This window comes from Varanus komodoensis, unplaced genomic scaffold, assembly GCF_004798865.1.
Source record: "Varanus komodoensis strain SLA01 unplaced genomic scaffold, ASM479886v1 scaffold2, whole genome shotgun sequence".
Taxonomy (NCBI): domain Eukaryota; kingdom Metazoa; phylum Chordata; class Lepidosauria; order Squamata; family Varanidae; genus Varanus; species Varanus komodoensis.
Window position 1 is genome coordinate 22362625 of NW_025335568.1, and position 24790 is coordinate 22387414.

General features: G+C 42.7%; 1 protein-coding gene across 1 annotated transcript; it reads left to right on the forward strand.

Moving 5' to 3' along the window:
• Nucleotides 1-2118: 2118 nt before the first annotated feature.
• On the forward strand, nt 2119-24316 carry HADH (hydroxyacyl-CoA dehydrogenase). The gene is made up of 8 exons (XM_044429505.1): nt 2119-2371; nt 5493-5621; nt 7688-7845; nt 11708-11834; nt 15315-15404; nt 16999-17071; nt 21948-22064; nt 23371-24316. The coding sequence occupies exons 1-8, from the start codon at nt 2255-2257 to the stop codon at nt 23487-23489; spliced, it is 930 nt and encodes a 309-aa protein (XP_044285440.1). The 5' UTR covers nt 2119-2254; the 3' UTR covers nt 23490-24316.
• Nucleotides 24317-24790: the final 474 nt, after the last annotated feature.

The window sequence follows — 24790 nt, forward strand, 5'->3', positions numbered from 1 at the left end:
CATGGCCCTCCAGGTGCTTTGGCCTACAAACTACTCATCTTGTGATTGCTATTCCTTTTCCTTGCCTTCTTTTAGATCCTGCAGGAGAATGTGCATGGGCATGTGAGCTATAAGTACAGGCAGAAATAAATTTGGAGCCACAGAAAATCAGATATCTTGCATGGCCCCTGAAGAAGCAATCTGAAACAGCAAAGATGTTGTAATCTCAAATATCTGTTCATCGATCTGCTACCAATCCCTGCTGGAGCATGCTGGGAGTTGTAAACCAATACACCTGGAGACAGCAGGTTGGGGAAAGATATCTTCCAGCCACCCTCCCAGGGAGCCTACAACTGTTCCCTAATCATTTTCTGCCTGTTACCTCTGTTACTATTTGTAGAAACAACCTGGCAGGACTTTGGAACTCTTTATTAGTTATCCTGTAGGTGTCCCTGCTAGCCAGGTGACCGCAGGCACACCAAACCAGGTGCCAATGAGGTTCAGTCAGGTGGAGATTCGTTCAGTTCCTTTATTCAGCTGAGCAAAGCAACCGGGGGTCCGCTCCGTACCCGCAGGCAGGAAGCGACACACATTCCTCCAACTGACCCTTCCTATCCTTTTACCTTCTTTCACTCAATCTCACCCCATTGTTCCTTCACCCAGTCCCTTCTCAGGGTCTGCCTGACCCTTCACGCAATCCCCTTGCAGGGTCTGCATGTCCGCTGCATGCCTGACCTCGTCCAGGCGCTTGTCTGCGTCCAATCCCTCACAGGGGCACCGTGATCGCTACGTGCCAGACCTTGCGTAGGGGGTCTTCTTCACTCACTGCTTCCTTGTTTCCCTTTATCAACATTCTTTTGCCTTTTCTTCTCTGAGGCAAGCAGTTTTACAAAAAGCAAATGGCGTTTGTTAAGCTAATCAGGCTCCTTCAATCCCCCTTTCCAGTTACTTGATCTGATACACGCAGATAGCGCAATTCTAGGAATAATAATGATGATTGCTACTATTATTTACATATATGTTACCTTGGGGAACCCAAGGCAGCTTACACGATTTTCCTACTCTCCACTTGATCCTCACAACAACCTTGTTAGGTAGGCTAGGATGAGCTGTGACTGGGCCAGAGGCACCCACTGGGCTGCATGGCTGAAGAGGGATCTCTCAATCCCAGGTCTGACACTCCATCTGCCCCACATCCTGGCCGTGCTCACTATTTACTCAGAGGCAAGTCCCAGTCTGGTCAATGGAACAATCTTTAGTAAGAGCGTTTACAGTTTCTTATTCCCACTGGCCTGAGAGCAAGTCCCATTGACCTCAACCTTATGTATGCATTTGTTGTTGCAGCTGTCAAGTGGTCTCTGATTTATGGCGGCCCTACCAATGCCCTCCAGTGTGTTAAGGACAGCTCCGCTCAGTTCTAGCAAACTCGAGGCTATGGTTTTCTTTATGTAATCGGGTCATCGCATAGTTTGTCGTCTTCTTCCTCTCCCTTCAACTTTCCATAGCATGATTGTCTTCCCCAGTGAGTTGTGCCTTCTAATGATGTACCAAAACCCCATTTCATTTTTTTTTTTTTTTTTTTGCCTCTAGAGCAAGTTCTGGCTTGATTTATTCTACGATCCACGTGTCGTCGAACCAGGTTGTTTGCAAAGCTCTTTTCCCGTACCATGATTGCACTGTAATCCTTTAAGAAGGGAAAAGAAAACCCAAAAAACTCCTTTTGACTGCCTTGAATGATAATGATTTAGAGCTACATGGGGCCTCTCACGTTTATTGAAGTCCCTGTCATGGATTTTTTTTTAACCGAGTCATATATTTGGAGGAGTGGTTGAGTGGGCGAGAGAGCTGCCGTTTATGGTGCTGAAAAGGCGTAGCCGTGCATTTTGTTGTTTAAACAATAAAATAGATTTTTTCAGGAAAGCCGGGGAGAGCAACGTTAGACACGTCCAGGGAGAAACATCGCGACACCTCGCCGCGCTCCCCGGCCTGCCACGCTCGCGGGGGACGCTAGGAGGCGCAGGACTTTCCGCCCGCCCCGCCGGTGTCCACCGCGCCCTCGACAACCGAGGCAAGGGCGCAGAGCGCGACTCGCGGGAGGCGGGACGGCAGCCCGAAGCGTCCGCCCTCCCCCCTCCTCTCTCGGAGGCAATGGGAGGTGCTGGGTGAAATCTCCGCCTGCCCCGCTCCCGCTCGGCCGAGCTCCGCTGGCTTGCTCGGCGCAGGCCCGCCCGTGGCCGCCCCTCGCACGGCACTCCCAGCTGCAGCGCGCTCCGCCATGGCCTTCGCCACTCGCCCCTTCGTGCGCTTTGCGTCCGCCGCTGCCGCCAAGAAGATGGTGATAAAGCATGTGACCGTGATCGGGGGCGGCCTCATGGGCGCCGGGATCGCCCAGGTGAGCGAGCCGTGGGCGGGTGGGCTGCCCGCCTGGCCGCCTGCGGGAGAAGGCGTGGGCAGGCGGCGGCAACTCTCCTTCAGGGCCCTTCTCCTTCGAGCCTGGGGTAGTCCGGAGAAAGGCGGGGGTAGGTTTTTCCACGCACCTCTGCTCCCTTTCTTGCGCATTGCAATACACTTAGCAAGTAGTCGGTTCTCATGAACTAGTTTCTAATAAGAGCATAGCATTAAAATTGCAAAAACATTAATAAGGATAACTAGGGAAAGAAATTGCTGGTAAGGTAGGTCTCCTGATGTGGAAAATATGTCCCCTTTGCCCCAGATTTGGCTGGGGAGGGCAAACCGTGAATGCTGGAGGATTCCCGCCCACTTTAGCACATGATCAATGCGCACTCCTTTCCCTAGCCGTGGCGCGTGTTCTCGTGGTCCGCTCTTAAGGATGTGCTGCCTCTTTGCATGGCGCTCTCCTCTTACAAAAGCAAGAAGCATAGAGTGCTTGGTACTTGGGGAGATGGCACGTTTCACTCTTGGCAGTGCCCAAAATATCAGTGAATGTGAGCTTTGCAAAATGAAGACCTAATGGAGTGTGGACTCAAACCCAGCTACATTCCTACCCTCCCCTTTGTCAAGGGACAGTAATACAGTTTCCCCAAAGCATTTGTTTTTCCCACCCAAAATAGGCACACTTGTAACTGTATCACTTAAACCACTTTTCTGTACTCGCTTGAAGAGGTGTGGCTGTTACTTCTTAGGATTGCTTAATGTCTACAGAATAGATAACAGGTATTATCCTTTCTTGGGCCACCTTCTCTTGAACTCTCCAGGTTATACAATGCTTTGCCTGCAAGGGAAACTGCAAAAACTACATTCCCATACTAAACAACTGTGTAGTAACAGTAGCAATTTAGCTGTACTGTCAAACAAAACATTTCTAAATCTTTCTACTTTGTACCAAAGTAGTTCTCAAGTTAGGAAAAATGTGAAATTTGAAATCTACATGAAAGCTAGTGAGAATAAACCATGAGCATGATCTTCTGAATATGCTGCATACCAGGCTGAACATTTTCGGGGGAGGGTGGCTTGCAAACTTTCAGCTTAGATCTACTCTTGGATACAACTGGTTTGTGCAAAATGCCTGTTAAAACAGATAGCCATTTCATACTGAGCAAACTGGCTTTCATGCTTTGGTAATCCTGATAGCCACCTTCTGAAAAATGCTTTTTGTGAAGCTATTTTCTATTTACATTATTATTGCTTACATTTATACCCACCTTTCTTCTTGCAAGGAACCTGAGACAATGGACTTACACTCTGCATTTGCTCCGATGTTTTCTCTCTTTTGTATGCTATCCTTGATAATTGCAGGACTGTGTGGTCAGAAATGTGAGATGAGCCTTCTGGGTTTGCAGTGGTTCCCCGGATTTGTTTATTGGTGAAATTCTTACAGCTTAGGACAGGCAAACCTAAAAGGCCATTAAGAAACTTATCAGACTCATTGCAGTTCTAAACGTTCCTACACAAAAGGTGTAATTACCAGAATTATATGTTACAAGTTAATTTTTGTACAGATTTTTGTTGTGAAGTAGTCCTATCATTGGTAAGGGCTGTGTAAGATGCTTTTGTGCCATGATTAAACTGATATTAGAGGAGCAGGGGGATATTCCAAGTATTTCTGAATAATGTCGTAACCTTTAGTTTCATACTGTATATTAGCTGCTAACCCAGTTCTCCCCATTACTTACTTCTGTATAAGTGAGCAAAACCCATGCACTCCTATGAGTAAAAATAAAGCATTTTGACTGAGGGGCATTGTTGTGGGGAGGCCAAAATCACCAGTTGTGACAATAGGTGAAACAACTCCCACTGATGGTATTGCCACAGAAGGGTGCCCGCTGTCTTCGTCTGAAAACTGTGTTATATCCTCTACAAGCTTATTGCAAAAAGCATTCCATTCTTATATGATCACACCAGATTATTAATGGGCATTTTCCTAGTATGATAAAACAGCATCCAGCTGGAATGCAGGCAGTGACTCTTTTTATCCCAGAATAATTTAGACAGTGCAGTTCTTGATGTTCATTCCCAGGAACATCTTTTAAAAGTTGCAGTTTCTTCTAGAACAAGGACCTGTTGTTTCAGAAAGTAAATTGTCATGAGAATTTTGTCATGTCATTTTGGGAAATGAGTTCTGTTAAAAAGTAGCTTTCCTAAAAGGGGAAATGAAGGTCAGTTGCTTTTACTGAGAGATTCTAACAGAGAGAAAATGGGGTGGCTGTGGCAAGAGAAGGTTCATTTTGGACCTCCATACCTGTTTTTTCAGAGTGCCCTTACTGGGGTCGTGCCTAAGCGAATCCTGTGTAGGAACTTCATTTTCCACTTGTAATGTTCATGTAACATTACATGAGCTGCGTAATTCTGGACTGCTGGTGTTGAACTCAGCCATGCTACCAAAGCATGGTTTGTTGACCTCAAACACTCCTGCAAGAGAACCTATGGTTTGTGAACTCTGGATTTTTTAAACCATGGGTTGTTGTTATGTTTGAACACAGAACTGCAAGTTATTCATGGGTTGTTTTACCAGACTATAAACATGACAGACAAGAATGGGAAAAGTGCAAAAGCTAAAATCAAAACCACAGCTGTTCTGCAAGTGACACAAAAGTAGTTGGGATGCAAAGAGGGAGGAGGTGAAGGAGGAAACAAACCACTCAGGGATTGAGAAAACAAACCACAGCTTTTCTGATCATTTGTCAATCAAACCATGGATAAAATAAACCTTGGGTTAGTGCTATGTGCAACCTGGGGTGTTGTATTACTTAGCATTGGATTTATTAATGTGGAATACCATGTCTGACTTTGTGTATGGCTATTAGGTTCACTGGGCTAGCCAAATTCTTTTAAACTACTTCACAGGTTGTTGTGAGGACAAAAGGATGTTTGGCTGAACTTTTTGGTTGAAAGTAGAAGGTAAATATATTAACTAAATGTTAGCTCAAAAATTATTTGTACCTTTTTGCTTTTGCAGATGACTTTTTTCTTCTTCCTTCCCTTAAATTTCTTCTTCCTTGTAGACTAATTGACCTATTTTTTGGTCATTTCATCCCTCTCCTTTCTTCCAATAGGTTGCTGCAGCAACCGGCCACAGTGTGATCTTGGTGGACCAGACAGATGAAATATTAAATAAATCCAAGAAAGGAATTGAGGATAGCCTGACAAGATTGGCAAAGAAAAAGTTTGCGGACAAACCTGAGGTGACAATGTTATGTTTATAAATACTGGAGATGGTTGTTGAAATGTGGCAAATCTGTTTGCTTTGCTCTCTGATGCCTAGTCAGCTAAATACTGTCATGTTAATCTCATGGAATTTTTTGGCATATCTTTTTTGAGAACTGGGTCGCATTGAATGCTGGCCCCCTTCCGTTTGCTTCTCCCCAGTCAGCAGGGGCATCTGCTAGCAGAAGAATTCTTCTGCATGCAGATCACTTAATTGCACACACTGTGCTTGCAAAAGGGAGTCATGAGAAGGAAGAAGACCCAGCAGCCAAAACATTCATCTGCACACATGGTGTGTTGTGCTGGTGGGGGCCCTCACCGCTTACAGATGTTGGGCATTGGCATCAAAGGGAACATCAGTTAGATGCAGAGGTGAGGAAATTCGGTTTTGTCTCCTACTGCAGATCGCTATGCAGATGGCCATCTGGCAGCCATCCAGAAATGGTCCTTCTCCATGGTGACACCCACATGGGGAATGCAGTTCTCCTTGATGTGGGGGAGGTGCCAAACATTGCATGTCTTAGCTGCCAGTTTAAGGCCTCGTGGAGAATGGGGTGAGGTTTCAGAGGACTGGGGGGTGGCATCAGTGGTCCCAGTTTTCAGAAAGGGTAGTATAGAGGACATGGGGAATTACAGACCGGTTAGCCTTGCATCCATTCTAGGAAAGACAATGCAAAGACTCGTAATAGCGAGAGACCTTGATAGGGAAGTGGCCACGTAACACAGCTTGTACAAAAACAGGTCGTGCCAGATGAACCCCATGGAATTCTATGACAAGGTTTCGAGGTGGCTGGATGGAGAGGATGTGGCTTGCCTGGATTTTTAGTCAGGCCTTTGACAAAGTGCTGCATGCTATCCTGGTTGAGAAATTGGGGCATTTTAGGATAGACCAATGCACTGCCTGATGCATTAGGGTGTGGTTGAAGGACCAAAAGCAGAGGGTAAATATTAGTGGGAAATCATCAGGATGGTGGCCAGTGACAAGCCCCCCCCCCCCCCCCCCCAGGGTCTGTCCTGGGACCTCTCCAATCTTTTCATCAATGACCTGGGGCAGGGGGTGACAAGTCTGCTGATCAGATTCACAGGCAATACTAAAATGGGGGCGATGGCCACAACTGAAGAGCAGGTACTCAGGATCCAGAAGGATCTGGACAGTCTGTGGAAGTGGGCAGGGGATAATGGGAATTGGAATGGGTGTCATAAGTACAGGTTAGGGGACAAGTGACTGGAGAACAGCACTTCTAAAAGGGATCTCAGGGTACTGGTCAACTGCAAGGCTAAACACGAGTCAGCAGGGTGACACAGTGGTCAAGAGGGCGATTATCACCTTTGGTTGCATAGCCAGAAGCATTGCTTCTAGCTCGCGAAAGGTATTACTGCCACACTATATGACTCTGGCGTGCCTGCAACTGGAGTATTGTGTTCAGTTGTGGGCTCCACATTACAGGAAGAATATAGCCAGGTTGGAATTGGTACTACTTTCCTATGCAGCAGCTATTGTGGTGTCTTCCTCCAGAAGTAAAATTTGGGCACTTATTTTGTGAGCAAAAGTGACAGACAAAATCTGTCAGCAGGCTAATAAGGCTGTTTGCTTTTCCTTGCATTAAGTTATTTTTGAGGGGAGGTACATGATTCACATAACTGTGGAATGCGCTCCATTCTGCCCCATCTGTGGAATGCGCTCCCCAGAGAGGTCCGCCTGACACCATCGTTATTTGTTTTTCGGTGCCAGGCCATGACCTTATTATTCAAACAGTATTTTAATAATCTTTAATATTTATAGTTTTAATTATGCAGCCAGTGTGTTTCCAAGTTTTAATTGGAATTGTAATTCTACTTGTTTTATTTATTTGTTGTTGTGAGCCGTCCCGAGGCTATGTAGCAATGGGGACGGCATATAAAAACTTTAAATAAATAACAGGCTCATAATAACATTTTACAACACATGGATGTAATTGTTGGAAAAGCTTGTTCTAGATGAAATGGGAATCCTTCCTATAATCTGTGATTTTATAGGTTTTGTTGCTTTGTCTAATTTTTTTAGGCTGGAACGGAGTTCATTGAGAAGACTTTAAAGAATTTGACCACAAGCACAGATCCAGTCTCTGTAGTGCATAGTACTGACCTTGTAGTGGAGGCCATCGTGGAAAACCTAGCAACAAAAAGTGAACTCTTCAAGACGCTAGATAAGTTTGCACCAGAGTATGTGCTTATAAATCCTGCAAAGTTAATGCAGAAAACTCCTGTTATCTTGCTCGCACTAAGATATGGATTTGTATTAGATTGATTCCATCCCATCCACTGTATTCTCCTGATTTAGTTTGAAGGGTGCTGGAGAAAAAATCTCCCACTCTTCTCCAAGCTGAACATCTGCCAAGAGAATGTGAGTGGCAGTTTATTTTTTGGCTCTTTCCCAATGTTTTGGAGAGAGCCTCCATCCTCAGAGGCCACCATAATACATATAAAATATTGCCATTTTATATGTTTTCATACCCAAGAAGATACATAATCTTCCTCCTCCTCCTCTCAGTCTTATCCTCACAACAATCCTGTGAAGTTGATTAGGCTGAGAGTCTTTGTCTAGCCCAAAGTCACCCAGAGAGAACCCTGATCTCCCAAGGTGGTGTTGTTTGTTGCTGTTACTATTACTATTACTATTATTACTTTTCTATATTTCCTGTAGCTGAAGCTTAGAACAATAATCATAGAATCATACATCCAGATTCTAATGAGGTCTGACGCTGCTTAGCTTCCAAAATTAGGCAGGGTTAGACACTTCAGGCTATACAGAAGTTATACTGTTCAGTATTACCATGCTTATCAGCATTTGTCTCTCTCTTGGATACTGAAAAAAGCCACTTCATATTGGAGTTTTGCAGCACAGGTGTTTATTTACATTTTAAAATATATCCATCTCTTACAAGCCAAATGTTGTAAATTAATTGGGAATGAGTAGAGTTGAAAACTATAGAAAATATAGACATCCTTTACTTTTGATTTGAATTATGGTGTCTTTTGGCTATTGAATTTTGCTGCTTCCCTGAGGACTAAAAGTGTAATCATGCTAGCAATAAATGCAAAGTGGAAGCAAATTGGGCAGGCTTTAAAAGTTGAGATGTATATAACATGTTTCAAAGGATAGTTGGAAATAAGTATAGTTCTCTGATCATACTGAGGTGCTTCAATAATTTACAATGCTTTTCTTGTATGGTGAAGTAAGTACTTCTTTTAACTTGCTAGCCTTTAATTCAAGATTTTGTGGCATGGTGGGTAAAAGTAATCCTCTTGGAAGTTCTTGGCCAATCTGAGATGCTGCCAAATAAAGCATTTCATATAAAGACTCCATTCTACAGCAAACTTTGGGAGCTTATCATAATTTCATAATGATCTTTGTGTGATAAAGTTATCATTTGAAGATCCTTCTACTCTGCTCATTGGAAGAGGCTTAAGAACTGAGTGAAGATATTAACTTCTGAAGGGAAAGAAGGTGGAGCAATTCTCTGCTTGTGGGCAAAGATTAAAAAGATATTTCTATACCAAAGTGCCATCTCCAATAAATTATTGAAGTAATGTCCCACCCATGCTTCCAACTGTTCATGCCAAAGAGGATTAATCTCCACTGTAGGTTCTGAAGAATCATGTCTTTAAATGAGCAGAGTTTTCAGAAAAGTCTTTCTAGACTGATAAAAGAATTGACTAAATAGGCTTCAGTCTGGGAGAGGGGATGAGCAGAATCTAGGCATATTCTAAAGTGGTAAATTTTGCACATCATTTTATTTCTCTTCTTTTAGTAGCAAATTCAGGTGGTGGGTACTGTCAGCTATATAGCCAAAACAGGACCACTGAAAAACAATGGGGACAAGTCAGCATGCTCAGGGGAACTCTGAGGTTTGGGGAAGTTATTCAGTTTGTGCATGTGTAGCTGCCACTGAATCTTGGGCATCCATTGGAAAACAGGAACACAAAATGGAGTTTCAGGGGAGGGGATGCGTTGCAATGGGGTGGCCACCTTGTGCCCCCACAGATGTTTTAGTCTACAGCTCCCATCATGCCTCACCATTGGCTATGCTGGCTAGGGCCAATGAAAATTGTAGACCAAGCATTAGGCCGGCTACGAGTTTTCCACTGCTTATCTGAAGAAGCTGTTTGTGCATATTTGTAGGCAGTTTGACCACCTGAAGCATTCTTCCACAGAAGAAAGATCATACCATCCACAGCAGTCATCCCTTCTTGCCTCAGTTTACAGTTTTCAAAGCTTATTATGAGGATTGTCTTTAAAGAAGAAAGCAACCTGAATTAATTAATGACTAAGCAAGTAGCTGTTCACAAGTTTCTCACTAAAATATTTTTAAAATCTCTGGTTTGTAAGAGTTTGTAATAGATTTATAAAGGAAAACCTCCATTTCAAGGGATGTGCTCCCTGCCCCACATCCACAACCAGTATCTCGGGGAAAGATGACCACTGCTTTTTAAGAAGGATAACTTTGAAGAGTATGAAAATATTTTAAGACAGGTTCTGTACAGCCTGCATGGCAGCGACACCTCTAAACTTCCCAGTCATTGCTCATCAGCCCTGGATTAATCCTGCGGTAAACATTAATCCACAGTTCAAAGTTCTTGTTAGTCGGCTTCAGCAAATGGTTAGATCTTACATTAACGAAGTGATCCTAGGCCCCTACAAGACATTGAGTGGGGCATTGGATTCTTTGCTTCCTGGATTCAAGACTGGAAAAAGAGCTATGACCTTTGTGCAGAGGATCCACACTCGAATCCAGACCTCTCAAAGTCCATAGTTCCATCAAACAATGCCAGCTGCTTTTTTGAGGTTGAAAGAACAACCTTAGAGAAGGGATAATGGGCTTTCCAAACTGGCTGACTTGCAGAGGAACAGGAATGTGCTGATCACATTAAGGGCTTCTCCTGCCCTGCCTAGGATGCCCATATGTCCAAAGGCTTACAGGTATCACCACTGGATTGTGACACAAATCTATTCCCAGCTTGCTGAAATAGGTTTGAATTTACCCTTTCTACCCGCTTATTTCTGGTGGGTTGGAACCTCTTAATTTTCTGTTATGACAAGTCACTGTATAGAATTGTTTCATGTTAATGGATGGATGACAGGTTTATGAAACAGTTATAAACAGTTATAAACACATACAACAGATGTGTGGGCATTGATGAAGCAGAAATGAGCAATGAAACTTGACCACAATATTTTTTTCTATTCTGGTTATATATCCCACTAGGTGGTGCTGCAACTGTGGGAATAGATTTTAAGAGTACTTGTGTGATACTTCAGCTATGTCTAGTCCTAGTCGTATGCTAAAACCTGAACTCTAAAAGTGTACACTATATAGATGCTCTTCTCCAACACTGAACGTTGTTGGAGATTTAAGAGGTCTTTAAGAGGTCAAGGAGCCACAACCTTGAGTTTACAGGAGCTGAGCAGGGCTGTCCAGGGCAGGACAAATTGGTGGGCTTTCATTCATGGGTCCTTGATAAGTTGACGATTACTTGGCAGCACAGAAGAACAGGAAGTTAAATTTAACCTTCTTAGTGCTATGGTGTGGTTTGCTGCTTTTGGGCAGGACACCACTTATCTGTAGGCTTAAAAAACGGAGTGCTGCAAGGGCTCCAGGGGTGAAAATGCCCTAGACTTGTGCAGTTGTCCACCCTGGTCTACAGGCACCCTTTTAATTCCACAGTTAGTGCAGTTTTGGGACCATTTATACGCACTTCCTATCATACAATCTGCTGCATGTCTAAAGAGTGAATCTCCAGTAGTGTGTCCACACCTGACCTAAAAAGCTTCCAACAAAATTTGTGGCTTAAGTATCCCTACTATAGTTAAAAGCCTTACAATCCACTTTGTGATAAAAGGCAACGGGTATTGAAATCCAGGTTTTGTATTGATGCAGCTTTTTCCGTCTTTCGTGTGAGGCATGCTCAGTCTTCAGTCTCTTGCCTGCAAGAGAGCACATGAAGAAAGCACTTTTACTAAAACAGTAGATCAACAGTAGATGGAGTTGCAACTGACAGAAAATGTGTATTATTTCCTCCACAGGCATACAATATTTGCCAGCAACACTTCATCCTTGTCAATCATAGAAATTGCCAATGCTACCACCAGGCAGGACCGGTTCGGTGGCCTGCATTTCTTTAATCCAGTGCCAATGATGAAACTGGTGGAGGTAAGAGGATCTGACAGTATTCCAAAAAAAAAAAGTGTGATGATGAATACATGTTGTTGAGCTTCTCCCTACTTGCTGCCAGTTAGGTGGTATCTAGGGTGTGAAGGGCCTAGAAGTGCTTGGGACACCCATCCGTCAGGGACTCTGAAAAAAGAGCCCCTCGGAACTATGCATTTGGGCTTGCCCAGCTTGCAGAGGAGCTGCATTGGCCATTTATTCCAGCTGGTGCTGTGCTTGAAAGAGCCTGCCCCTCCTCTGGTTAGCTCTGAGGGGATCCTTGGGGCAACCCAGAGGATGGATGGCTGATTGAGAAAGCCCTGTCGCTTGTTCTCTCTCTCTTGTTCCTTGCGACATTTGCCAAAAGTGGAGGCCAGCAGGGTTCTCTGGACCACTGGCTGTTATGTGCTGCTGGGAAGGTGACCGCTCTTCTGGCTCCATTTTCCCACTGTGCAGTGGTGGGGGTGGGAAAGCAGCCAGTGAAGCTCCCCAGAGCATCTGGCTGTGCGGGGGCAGGTCCTTTGGTGGAGAACAGGAACGTGATGTTCACTGCTCTGGCCAACCCATTGCCTGGTGTGGGGAATTCATTCTTTGCTTCATGAAAGGGTCAGCCCTGATGGATGGTCAGTACCAGCAGAGTTGGAGCCAAAATAAGGACATTAAGGGCAACCCCAGTGTTTACAGAGGTACAGCAATTTTTAAAAGTACCTTCGACAGTCCAGTGTTGAGGGGTAGGAGAAAGTGGAATACTTGGCTTGAATTCCTTTGAATTCCTTATAGCATCTTGGAAATAGCTGTGGCTGGCCAACCAGAACTCTAAAACAGAGCATTCCTGGTATGTGAAGGATAAACTGCAACACTTAATTGCAGATCCTCCTTGTGTAACATCTGTGGGCAGGATTTTATGTCTGACAAAAGCACATAGGAAAAAAATAAGTGCACAAAAGCAAATCTGCTTATTACTTCAGAACCATGTGAGGAAAGGAGGTAGGGAAACATCTCTAGGCTGGCATTACCTTAAAAAAGCGGGGGTGGGGAGGTTCTCTACTGTCATATTTTTGATGACTTGTTACTAAAGAGTTCAGTGTGCCAGACAGGGAGATTTTAGAGCGCTGTAAAATAAAGGTACTGACAGTAGTTTGCTATTCAACTATGTTTGCTATAGGTACCCTTTCCAGGAGCATCATAGGAAGTATTTTTCATGGCTTCATCATTCCATAGGTTCTGATGTGAAGCTTAAAGGCCTGAAATCATATATGTGAAGAGAGGAGATTCTGTGTGCAAGACCTGCACAAGCAACTCTACCCCCATGACCGTGGGCTTTTAGAAACGTTGTCTTAGCATTGGAATAAACCCATTGGAAAGTAACTCTTAATTATGACCTCCTTTTAAAGAGCCTCTGAACTTGTAGGCCTGGCTGCTAATAGATGACAGCTTGAATGGATATTGCAGCATTTTAATGTTTTAAATTACTGCACACTGCCTTATAATGACTTTTTAGCTAATGTGGTGGTATATAAATGAATAATAATAATGATAAATCAATAAATGTACGACTTGAGCAGCACCATAGAGTTAGCTGCTTGAACTCCAGTTTAGCAGATGGCACGATGTTACCTGAATGTAATTGTGCCATGAAATCTGTATCCACCTGTATTTCTGCCCCTCTACAGCTAGTTTAACATATTAAGGGGAATCCAAGTGTATCTTGAAGTCAGTGAAACTTGAGCATATCTAACTCTTTTGCTGAACTGTGGTGAGTGTGCCTTCTTCGACCACTGCTCTGTAAGCAGTGCTTACAAGAAGGAGGGCTCCCTCTTAAATTTTTATCTCATGTTTAGAAGTGGAGCAGCTTTATTATGTCAGGTCAGTGATTATCCCTGGTGCTATCTTATCTTCTTTCTATATATTATAATGTGAATAATTAAGTGGACAAAGTGTAGCCTTGAGTTAACTTGCACTTGGTACCTTTGAGCAGTTCTTAAGTAGGACAGATGCTACAGATACTTAAGCAGGAGACGTTTTCCCCTTTTCTTTGACCCCCAGCCTGTGAGGAAGGTACAAGAATAAAAATAATGCCCATTTATATTAGGGTGCTGGACAGGCAGGTTGTAGTGGATTTCACTGTGGAAAATGTTAAATCCAAACTAGTCAGCACTTGCATTTCCTGTGTGTGTTTTCTGTAACATTCATGCTACAGAGATTAATGTACTATTGGTCAAAGCTGAGCTTCTCTCTGGTTCTCCATTTGGTTGGCAGCATCTTGAAAGACAAATAAAAAATATTTAATATTCTGACTACACATAAACTCCATCCCCAAACCAGTTAATATTCGAAAGACATTGGAAAACCATCTTGCACATTGTGTTGATCCATCAAAAGGTAAAACATGTATCTGGAACAGAAACGTACATGGAATAGCAGCTTGTGGGGCACCTGCAGAAGGCTACCCAGGGGCCTGTCAATGTGTCCTTGCTACTGATTCTGTTTTAAATTGTGAAAGAGTGGTGTAACTTCTCAGCCAGTTTCATGATGGCTTGGCTCAGGTGTAGCGATATGGAAGAGAATCAGAAATGAATGGAATCCCGTAAGCCACTGCTGGATGAGCACCTTCTATAACCCCTTAAGCTGCCTCCAAGAAATTGTCTTGTAGACTGTAGGTCTGGTTGATACTCAACTTTTGATTTCAGGAACCAAGGTAAAAATTACCTTCACCACCTCCAAGTACTACAGACAGACCTAACTACTTAAAAAGGAAGGAGAGCCCTGCAAGAACTGAGCAATCTAGTCCAGCACCAGAATTCCCCCCACAGCTAGTCAGATGCCTACAGAAAGTCAACACGAGGCTATAAAAGCTTCCTCTTTTCTCCTCTGAGCCTGCACAGAAGCACAGAGCCATCACAACAGATAGCCTTTGATCGACCACCATTAATTTGTTTACAAACAATTTAGCCTGTTAGAAATGTTGTATACCTTTAAAGAAGCTGCGAAGGTATAACAGCATTGTGTGCCTGTCTCTGTAGCTAATTCACCTTTACTCTTAGCATATCTGAATAGCTAAGAGAAGGGCAAAGGGAGGAGTGTGCAAGGACTAGTGTGGTGCAGTGATTGGAGTGTTGTGCTGGGGCTTGGAAGATACAGCCCCAGCCTCTAGTCCCTACTCAGCCATGAAGTTCACTGGGTGACTCTCAACATAACCTACCTCTCAGGGTGCTTGTGAGGATAAAATGGAGAAGAGGAAAACCATTTGAACCCTCTTGGGTTCCTTGCAGGTGGAGAAAAGTCAGAGTATGACTGTAACAAACAATAGATGTGCCTTGTCTGCTTGGATGTGGATGAAATAAAGTGCAGCTTGTCTGTTCATTAGCTGGCAGTCTTCCTTCTGTAATGGTTATTTTATGAAAAAGGATAGCATTGTTGACGCAGAGAATGATGTTCCCCTCTCCTCCCAGACACAGTCCTTGATGATGTCTTTCTTGCTAGGTTGTCAAGGCACCAATGACCAGCCAGAAGACTTTTGAGTCACTGATGGATTTCAGTAAAGCATTAGGGAAGAACCCTGTGGCATGCAAGGCAAGTACCTTTAAGAGAGGGAGGTCTATGCAGGTAGGTGCAGAAAGCTTGGAACTTGGTCACAGTGAGAATTTTTCTGCTTTAATATTATGACCCCACCCTTTTTAGCTAAATAGAAAATAATTGCTTTGCTTGGTAGGAAATGGAACATTTTTAAGAAGTTATCGGGATATTGCAGTCCTCAAGCACTTTGCATTCTTCAAGTATTTGAGTGTCACACAAAGGAGCACCAGGGTCTCCCATCAGGACATAGAATAATAAGCTCAAGTTACAGGAAGCCAAATTCTAGTTAAATGTCAAGAAAAAGGTTTCTGGCTACTAGAGCACTGCAACAATGGAAACTATTCCCTAGGGAGGTCATGGGCTTTTCCAAACTGAAGGCCTTCAAGATACAGCTGGACAGCCATCTATCTATTAGGGAAGTTTTAACTTGGAGTCCTCATTGAGCAAAGCGTTGGACCTGATTGCCTTATTGGCAATCCACCTCCACCATTACAATTTTGAAACTAGAAGGCTTTCCTCTCACTGTATTTGCAGTTGGCACCCAGTCATTGGTACTAATAAACATAGGCCATGAAATATTTCTGTTGAAAGGTTTGCTGCCCTATATCACTAAAGGTAAAGGTTTCCCCTTGACATTAAGTCCAGTCATACCTGACTCTAGTGGGTGGTGCTCATCTCTGTTTCCTAGCCGAGGGAGCCAGCGTTTGTCCGCAGACGGTCTCCGTGGTCATGTGGCTGGCATGGCTAAACACCAAAGTGCACGGAACGCTGTTACCTGCCCACCGAAGTGGTACCTTTTTATCTACTTGCATTTGCATGCTTTCTAACTGCAAGGTTGGCAGGAGCTGGGATGGAGCATTGGGAACTCACTCCATTGTGCAGATTCGAACCGGCAACCTTTCGATCAACCAACCAGCCCAGCAGCACAGCGGTTTAAACCACTACCCCACTTGCAGTCCCTGCCCTATATCACTACATACCAAAAGTGTAGCTATTTTGTCTCCCCTGCGAGGCTAATTACACATTTTTATCCTATTGGGTTCAGCCTTTGTTCCCCAGCCTGATGCTCCCCAGCTGTTTTGAAATATAGTGTCCAGTATTCCTGATCGTTGTGCTTGCTGGGATTGATGGGATTTGAAGTCAGAAATCTCTGGCAAATACCATGTTGAAGAAGGCTGGGTTAGTCTACAAGAAGCTTGTAGGAGGCAGAAGGGGAAGAAACAAATAGAATTGTAGACTTTGTCTTGGCAAAGTAACTGTTATCTCTGTGAGATAAACTGGTTTAAGGTAGCAGCAAAGAGAATGAGCTTGGAAAGTCCCTGGTTTGAGTCTGGACTTAGGCACATCTGTTTCTGTTGAGTTCCAGTCTTCTTCCCCATCACAACAATGGGATAATAATGGAAGCCTGCATTCCAAGTTACAAGATAACATATATAACACATAAAGTAATAATATATGTAACTCATGAAGTTGCCTGATACATCTGGAAGGCACCAGTTTGGGCAAGGCATCCTTAAAGGATCCTATTATCCTTTTCAAATAATACTGCAGTTTTAATACCTACTTCTAATGCCTGTCTTTCTATTCACAGGACACTCCAGGATTTATTGTCAACAGGCTCCTTGTGCCTTACCTGATGGAAGCAGTTCGGCTTTTTGAGAGGGGTACTTTTAATATATATTTATTTTAAAATATATAATCTGTTTATGTACAAGATACCCCACTGGTTTATAATACTAAAAGTACAGTGCAACTGTAAATTAGGCTAAAAGTAAAATTAGGCAATAAGATCAGGAGCCGTGAATTACGAAAAAAGTAATGAGAGATCAAACTTGGAATTCCTTTTATTATTGGTTAGAGAAACGGGACTATATGTAGAACTGAATATGGTTATTGATTGTAAAAAAAAAAAGTAAGATGTCAACCCAGTATGTCCAATGTCTGCGGAATAATTGCTGTTATAGTTTTAGATTTGTAGAGATTTATAGGCATGTGTTTAAATTTTTGAGTGAAGAGTAGGGGAAAAATCACAGTCCTAGTTTTTGATGCCCACACCTTCACCACCCCTTTTCCTTGGTGCGTCACTGAAACCCAAGCTGCCTTTTGAATTAATTAGACCCTTTGTTGGACTAGTTTTGGGATGTGAGTTGTCCCGGGGCCCAAACATGCGACTTCGGCACTCTTAGGCAGCAGCCAGACCCCAGTTGTTCGTCATCATGACCAATGTGACTCCTCATTGCCCTTCTGGGAAACTGTCGCACATAGGCATGTGCTCACACAAATGAATACGATCTGTGGCAGCTGCTTCCTCTGCACTTTTATAAGGAGAAGTTGGCTCGGTGCATCCCAAACAGCATGCATGAGGGAATTCCTGCATGTATTAAAGAAACGGCTCATGTGGTCTTTGAATAATGTATAGATGGGTTGTGCTTAACTGTGTAGGATATTGATGGCCTGTTCTGTGGTACTGCAGTGTCTTGTTCCCGAGGAGTCACAATGTGTGGCTGTTCCTGTCTACAGTTGAATTATGCAAACTCAAGTTTGAGGTGGGCACACGTGTGGCAATGACAAAGAGCTGTCCAGTGATGGGACCTTTATCTGATCAGGTGGAAAGGTTTTCACAGTCAAGGAGCTTGAGTTAAGGATTGGGGTTAGTATTCTGACCTATGTAGTCCCTTTTCAAATTTTGCTCTGCCTTGTGTAGCGTATGAGCAGTGTTGTTTCTCTATTCCCTGTGGTCTCATGTTAAAAATGCAACATGGAGCAAAGAGATGGCCATTTTATGCATCCTGATGCCAACTGGTCACCAGAGTCTGCCAAGCCACAATCCAGAAGTACTCCTTAGCTTCTGGTGTGCTCAGAAACATTTCAACTTGCCTCTACTTTGTAATTCAGCATAAGAAAATGTTTAAAAAATTCTGCCATCCCTGTTTCCAGAAGCAAACTTGTTATCCTTTGGCAGTGGGGAGATAAATTGCATCCTAGTGGTAATATTTAGGACTGGATCTATAATTATCATTTTCATTAAACTGGCAGATGCCAAGTTGCAGTTGGAGGCACAGTAATCTTCCAAACCCATTACATGTTTTTATATGTTCCAATAGTAGATAGAGGCAAAAAGAATCTTACGCAGGGTCAGCCTACACACTCATCAAAGCATGGCCAACAGAGCTAGACTAGTGTAGGTAGCCTTGAGTCAGCCATGGACCAAGATGCTTGTGGGGAGGGGGTAGAATGTAATGTTTCCCCTCTCCCATGTTTGTTCTGCAATTTCATCCCCTCTGTGGGGGGTGTTACTAAAAGGAGGGAAAAAACTTTATTGGAATCTTGTAAGCCCATAAAAGTTACTAGCCTGTGAAATGTTTTACTCATCTGCTAAGAAGCCAACATGGAAATACTGGTTAGTAATCTCTTAGCAGACTAGTGTGAAAAAAATGGATGGAAGGGAGAGACAACTTGATGACGGCCCCTTCCCTCCCCCTGCAGCATTTTCTTGCTGGTTGTGGGGAAAGAGACTTGCCTTCCTCCATGAGTAGAATGGAAAGAGGACAGTTGGTTCTCGGAAGAGCTATGCTAACCCTCAAGTCCAGTGCCCAACGAGTGGAAACCCTCAACAGCGCAACCTGCCCGATCCCATCCTTTCTGCAATATTTGCCTTTTCAGTAGTGTAGACTAGAATTGCATTTGTGTTGCATGAAGACCACAACACAAATACTGCTTATCATTAAAAGGGGAAGAGCTTTAATGACAAATGGAAATTCTATTATACTCATTATTATTAATAGGATGTAAAAGGTCTTTAAAAAGTAGCTGGGGAGCGATAATTGTCTTAAAGCGACTGGAAAATTTTTGGTGTACAGAATAATAACTTCATTTCTGAACTCCCATAGAGTGCTGAATGATAGAAAGATAGATCAATTTGTGGGTTTGACTGTATTGGTTGTACTTGTTTAATATCCCTTGGAAATTTTATTTTATTTTACATATACTTCTCTTCTTTTTGTGTGTTGTTTATGTTAAGAAAAATTTAAAAAAATTAAAAAAGGAAGGGCCGTGTGTCAGCAGAGTACATTCTTGAAATGCAATTCCAGTTCAGGCATCAACATCTTCCCTCTGGAAACCAGAGTCAGTGTAGACAACACAGAGCTCAATGGACAAATGCCCTGTCTCATAAAAGGCAGCTTCCTATGTTTCCATACTCTCGAGTAGTACAAAAGTATATTTGACTGTGTTCACAATAACAAGGGTTGAGTATAAGTTGCTGTTGAATGTTGGTTGTCGTGGAAATATGAGCTACTGTGTTGTCTGAATCTTTACAAACCATGGTGAACAATCTGCCCTTCACAACCAACAACAAACCCTGGATCCTGTTCATGGGTTGTTCATGCATCACAAGCTATGGCTTGTTAGTGCAGCTCAGTTCAGACAACACAACAACCCATGTTTCAGCAACCCATGATTCAGTGACAACCTATACTCAGTCCTTGAGCATAGATTCTCCTATTGTCTGGACCTAGTCACGGAGTAGTGAAATGTTTTGAAACATAAGCAAGAGACTAGCAGTCTTTTCTCTGGCCATGGTTTGCCACTACAGCGGTTCAGAGAATGAAGAGGGGCTCACCAGAAAAAGCGAGTGGAAGAAGACCGCTTAATGCCATAGGAATGGTGAACATGGTGGATTGGCTGGTAGAACAAATACTGGATGTTTCCTTCTTGGATACTGTTTGGTGGTATTGTTGGCGGAAATGGAGAATTATTATTGTTATTGTCTTTCAAATCTTGAAGCCAGTTAACTCTTGAAATAAGCCCTGTCCTCTTCAAAGGAAGCTTACTTGCTGCATGAAGACTTAAAGAGAAATTTACTTCGTATAACTGTTCAGACTTAAGCCCCCTTTCATGGCTGTCTGCTATTAAGAATGTTATTTCAAACATTTTATTTGGAAAGCTGCCTTCCCTTGCAGATGAAAGGCCTCCATTATCAAGATCTTGGTAAATATATTTTAAATATTAAAAGCTCCCTTTGTAGTTCATAAAAGTGTTGTCAGCTTGTGAAGCAAAATTAATCATACTTCTTGCTTATCCATCAACAAATATCGCTAATTATTCCTCAAAGGCAGAATAAGAACAAATTAGGGTGTGTTTTTTAAAAAAAAAGGCAAAGGAGTGGCACTGTGCAAACAACTTCCATTCTGTCTAAATTATCACCATATAATACGTTTCTGCTAAATGTTGCCTTCTTGAATGCATAAAACATGCAACTATTAATTTTACATTCATGAAAATCTAGATGTTGCTTTTTCCATTATGTTTTTAAAATGATTCCCCCATCCCCCACAATAGTTACGTCCTGATTTCAATTTTTGTTGTGGCTTTTAAAAGTCCCTGAAGACTAGTATCTTTAAAAACTTGTTGGAAAAATGTATTAAAATGTATCTTTCAGGAAACAGGCAGGCCCTCTTACTGTAGTCTGGTTGGTTTTCATTGTTTGTGCCCTAACTGAAATTTTGTTTCAGTAGGATAGGCTGAATCCCTGTGGAATCCTCTGCAGATGAAATGGTCATTCCTTCGGCCCCATGTGCCCCTCACCCCCAAAAACAGTAGGGCAGAAGTTCTAGCACAACTTTCTTCAGACTTTCCACTTTCAGAGAACATTTTACTGGCATTGTGGTTGATGAAGAAGGGTCCCTGTGCATTCCCAGTAGGGTCTCTGTGCATTTATTCTGGGCTGTGTTCTAAACTAGAAGTGGTACTCAAACTACCCTCTATCCTGCAAGGAGGGGAGTGTTTTCATAGGCAGGTTGCCTACCTTTTTTCTATAAATCAGTTACATTTTAGTAACTGTGGCTGTATCTTTCTAGCAGCAGGGATGTACTTGCTTTTGTAAAGTTGTAAACAACTTTTCTTGGGATCACCTCAATACATCTCAGTAGATCTTGGTGATCTGTGGACCACACTTGGAAAACTTACCTTCTAAAACAAGGTTGGGAAGAAGGTAGAACTCCAGATGTTTTGGACTTGCAACTTTTTAATAAGGCCTAGTATTCCTGACCACCACCCATGCTCGTAGGGGCTTTTGGGAGTTGGTCCAAAACAACCTGAGTTCTGCTTTCTGCCTAACTCTTGAATGTATGCTCAGTTCATGTGGACAGACCTTCTTGGTTTTACTTTCACTCTTGCAGGCTGAATGCATGTGACCATGTCCATGCAGACATCACTGCCATGTGTATTCTGCTGTCTTTGGTGGAGACAGGAGAGCCTGAAGTGTATAACCATGATGCTGGTGTCTGTTGAACTGCAGGCATCACAGCAGGCTCTGCATGCACAACTGTTCTCTGTCCAAAATCACGGTGAAGCCAAAATTATTAGTCCGATTCGCTAGGTGTCCCGTATCCATAGTGGGCATGGTGTTCATGAAACCTGCCATGTTTCTGAGTCCATGAAGTGCAAATGACTCCGCAATAAGCTGCATGAAGTTCATGTCATAAAAGAGAGCCTAGATGCTGATCTTTGCTAATCTGGTTGTCCATTTTTTTCCTCTAGGGGATGCATCAAAGGAAGATATTGATATCGCCATGAAGCTTGGGGCAGGCTATCCTATGGGCCCATTTGAACTCTTGGACTATGTTGGCTTGGATACCAGTAAATATATTATGGATGGTGTGTATATTTTCCTGATGAGTTTCCGCTGAGTCTTTTTTAAAGTGCTAGTTTTCCTACTATCTAAGGAAAAATGCAAAGGAACACCCAACTTGCAGGAGGTACACTGAGCTTTCCCACGGCAACCACTGCTCTTTTGTGAATATTCAGCTCCGTCTAACTCCATTTCTGTTATCACTGGGAGAAAGAAAGGGCTTCTTTCTTCTTCAGTACTGCAGAGGGTAGTCATTATTTCTGTGTGTAGCTTTCTGTGATAGGAGTATGACTAGTACTCTATGCTTGCTGTTTCCTTGAAGAATCCAGAGAGATAAATGGGTTGGAACAGTCTCTCTTTTAGGGAGACCTTTAGTGAACCACCAATCAGGGTCTTGAAGTGTAGTCATGTGTACCCAGGCGTAACAGAACATGCCTGTCCCTGCTTTATCGGTCCAACTTCATCTGAATACTGTTTCAAAACTGTCATCACCATGGCTGCTCATAGCTTGCAAGCAGGGATGCAGAGCCTCATTCAGCATGGGGGCTGTATCGCATTTCAGAGAAGCTTTGGAGGGCCCTTTCCAAGTAGTGACCAAGGGCAAAGGTAGAAGGGGTGGGGCCAAAAATGTGAGCATAGTTCAGCCGAGCGATCTTACTGCCAGAAAACCATTTTAGGAGACACATTTCAACCTTTTAGAATGGCCAGCAGGTAGAGGGGGCACAAAAGTCAAAAAATCATCAGGTACTTGGAGGTTGGGGAAATGAGGTGGGGTCTGGGGATGGGGGTGTGGTCATTTTTTTTTCCAGTTACTTTTTAATTAAATTTTAACAGGGGGATGTGGTCATTTGTGGAACCCCACAGAGGTCAGTTTGGCCTCTTGTCCTGAGGTTTTTCACGCATGGTGTAGAAATACATACAGTCCTTCCGTAAGAAAGTCTCATGGCAAATTCATACCTGCACAGTGGCCAGTGTGGCAGATAGCTTATTTTAAATTGTTGCGCAGCCTGTTTACAGGGTGAGGGTCATGGTGTTGCCCTGCAGACTTAGGGACCTGTATAACATCGGAAACACTAAGTCCTGTCTCAAACATCTCTTTAAACGTGGGTGTCAAGATTGAAGGAAGGAGGGGACCTGTTCTGTGCTGGATGTTTTGAATGAGAGTGCTGAATAGAATTGCAATATTTCTGTAGGGATTAGAACAGGAATTAGCTTCCCCTCCAGTACCGAATACCCCTTGTGACTGAAGAGTTGAGAAATTCAGAAGCATCTGTGATAAGTTACCGTTTTTTTACATAATGGGCACCTGTTTCTTTTTTCCTCTCTTGTCAGGGTGGCATTCAATAGAACCAGACAACCCTCTCTTTGCTCCAAGCCCATTGTTGAATCAATTGGTAGCAGAGAAGAAACTGGGGAAGAAGACTGGAGAAGGATTTTACAAACACAAGTGAACTTTGCAGTGTACTGTGTTTTTCCTGCCTGAAGAAAAGGAAAGCCCTCATGCCCCTTGATGTTTTCTTACTTTACATGAAGTGCTGCTTAATCAGGGCTTTAAACAGCTGTGCATTTCGATTGCACAGTCTCTAAGATAATCAGTTTTGTGTAGCCAATGATTTGTTTCCTTGAGATCTGCAATTTTGAGGTTTACATTCTTAAGTGCCTTTCTTCAGGTTCATGAAGCTATGTCAAGGATCACATGGGTCTGAGTTCATGGGTTTGTAAAAACCTGTTAAAGTGTCAGACATTTTAATCCAAATAAAATAATCCCAATAGTGTCTGACGGTAGTACGCCTTGCTTTAATTTACTTGATTTTTGTCCACTAGGTGGCAGTATGACAGCATGGCTTTTAATCTGTCACTAGTTTGCCTGTCATCCTGTGGCATTTTATTCAGTGCCAATTTGCTTGCATTGGTGTAAAGTCCTATATTCTGTTATCTTAGGTATTCAGCGCTTAGCTTGCATGCCTGTTACCTATACTATATAAAATGGAAGTGGCATAGATATAAAACAATTATGTGAGGACTGAAGGTAGACCTTTAGTCCTTTTGATTTTTGGTGCTTTTTTTTAGAAAGACGCCTTTGTTAAGGAAGCAGAGGTTTGAAGAGTTCCTTGCAGACCTGGCTTATTCATTTTCGTTTTCATTCACTGAAAAAGATCTAACTACTTATGTTTACAACTCTCGTAAAACTATATGCACAAGGCTATTATTTCATCAAAGTGTTTAGGCTTTGTTCACAAGAGAAATAAAATAATGCAAATATGCTTTCTTTTACTAATATTGCATTACCATATTTTAATTAAAGATACTACTGAGGTAGATAAATTCAAAGCTTATGGCTCACATCAAGGGCAAATTCATGAGTGGGACAGAAAACCATCTCTTCCTGTTTTACAAAGATGCCTGAAACAAGATGCATCTTGGGCCAAACAAGCAGTCCAGTCACTAACAAGATGTTCATTTGGAATAAAAAAGAATATACTTATCCTCAGACATGTGCTTGTGAGAACTAAGAAAATTAACTTTACCATGCATCATGTTAAGCCTTCTACCACAAAAACTGACTGCAAAATTTTATACTTAACTTTCTAGGTGGAACACTTTCCTGCTGCTTCTTCTGGTGTATAAATGTGGTAAATTCATGGAAATGTATCCTATATATCCTTTAGAACCTCAGGTAGGAAAACCACAATAGCTTTGCAGAAATTATACATACAGTTCAAGACTGCAGTTCAATAATATTTTTCTTTTT

Excerpts from the sequence above, each read along its gene's own strand:
- HADH (XM_044429505.1), top strand. The coding sequence starts at position 2,255 with ATGGCCTTCGCCACTCGCCCCTTCGTGCGCTTTGCGTCCGCCGCTGCC. Across the intron at positions 11,835-15,314 it reads CAATGATGAAACTGGTGGAG|GTTGTCAAGGCACCAATGAC; the intron begins GTAAGAGGATCT and ends CTTTCTTGCTAG. Across the intron at positions 22,065-23,370 it reads CAGTAAATATATTATGGATG|GGTGGCATTCAATAGAACCA; the intron begins GTGTGTATATTT and ends CTCTCTTGTCAG.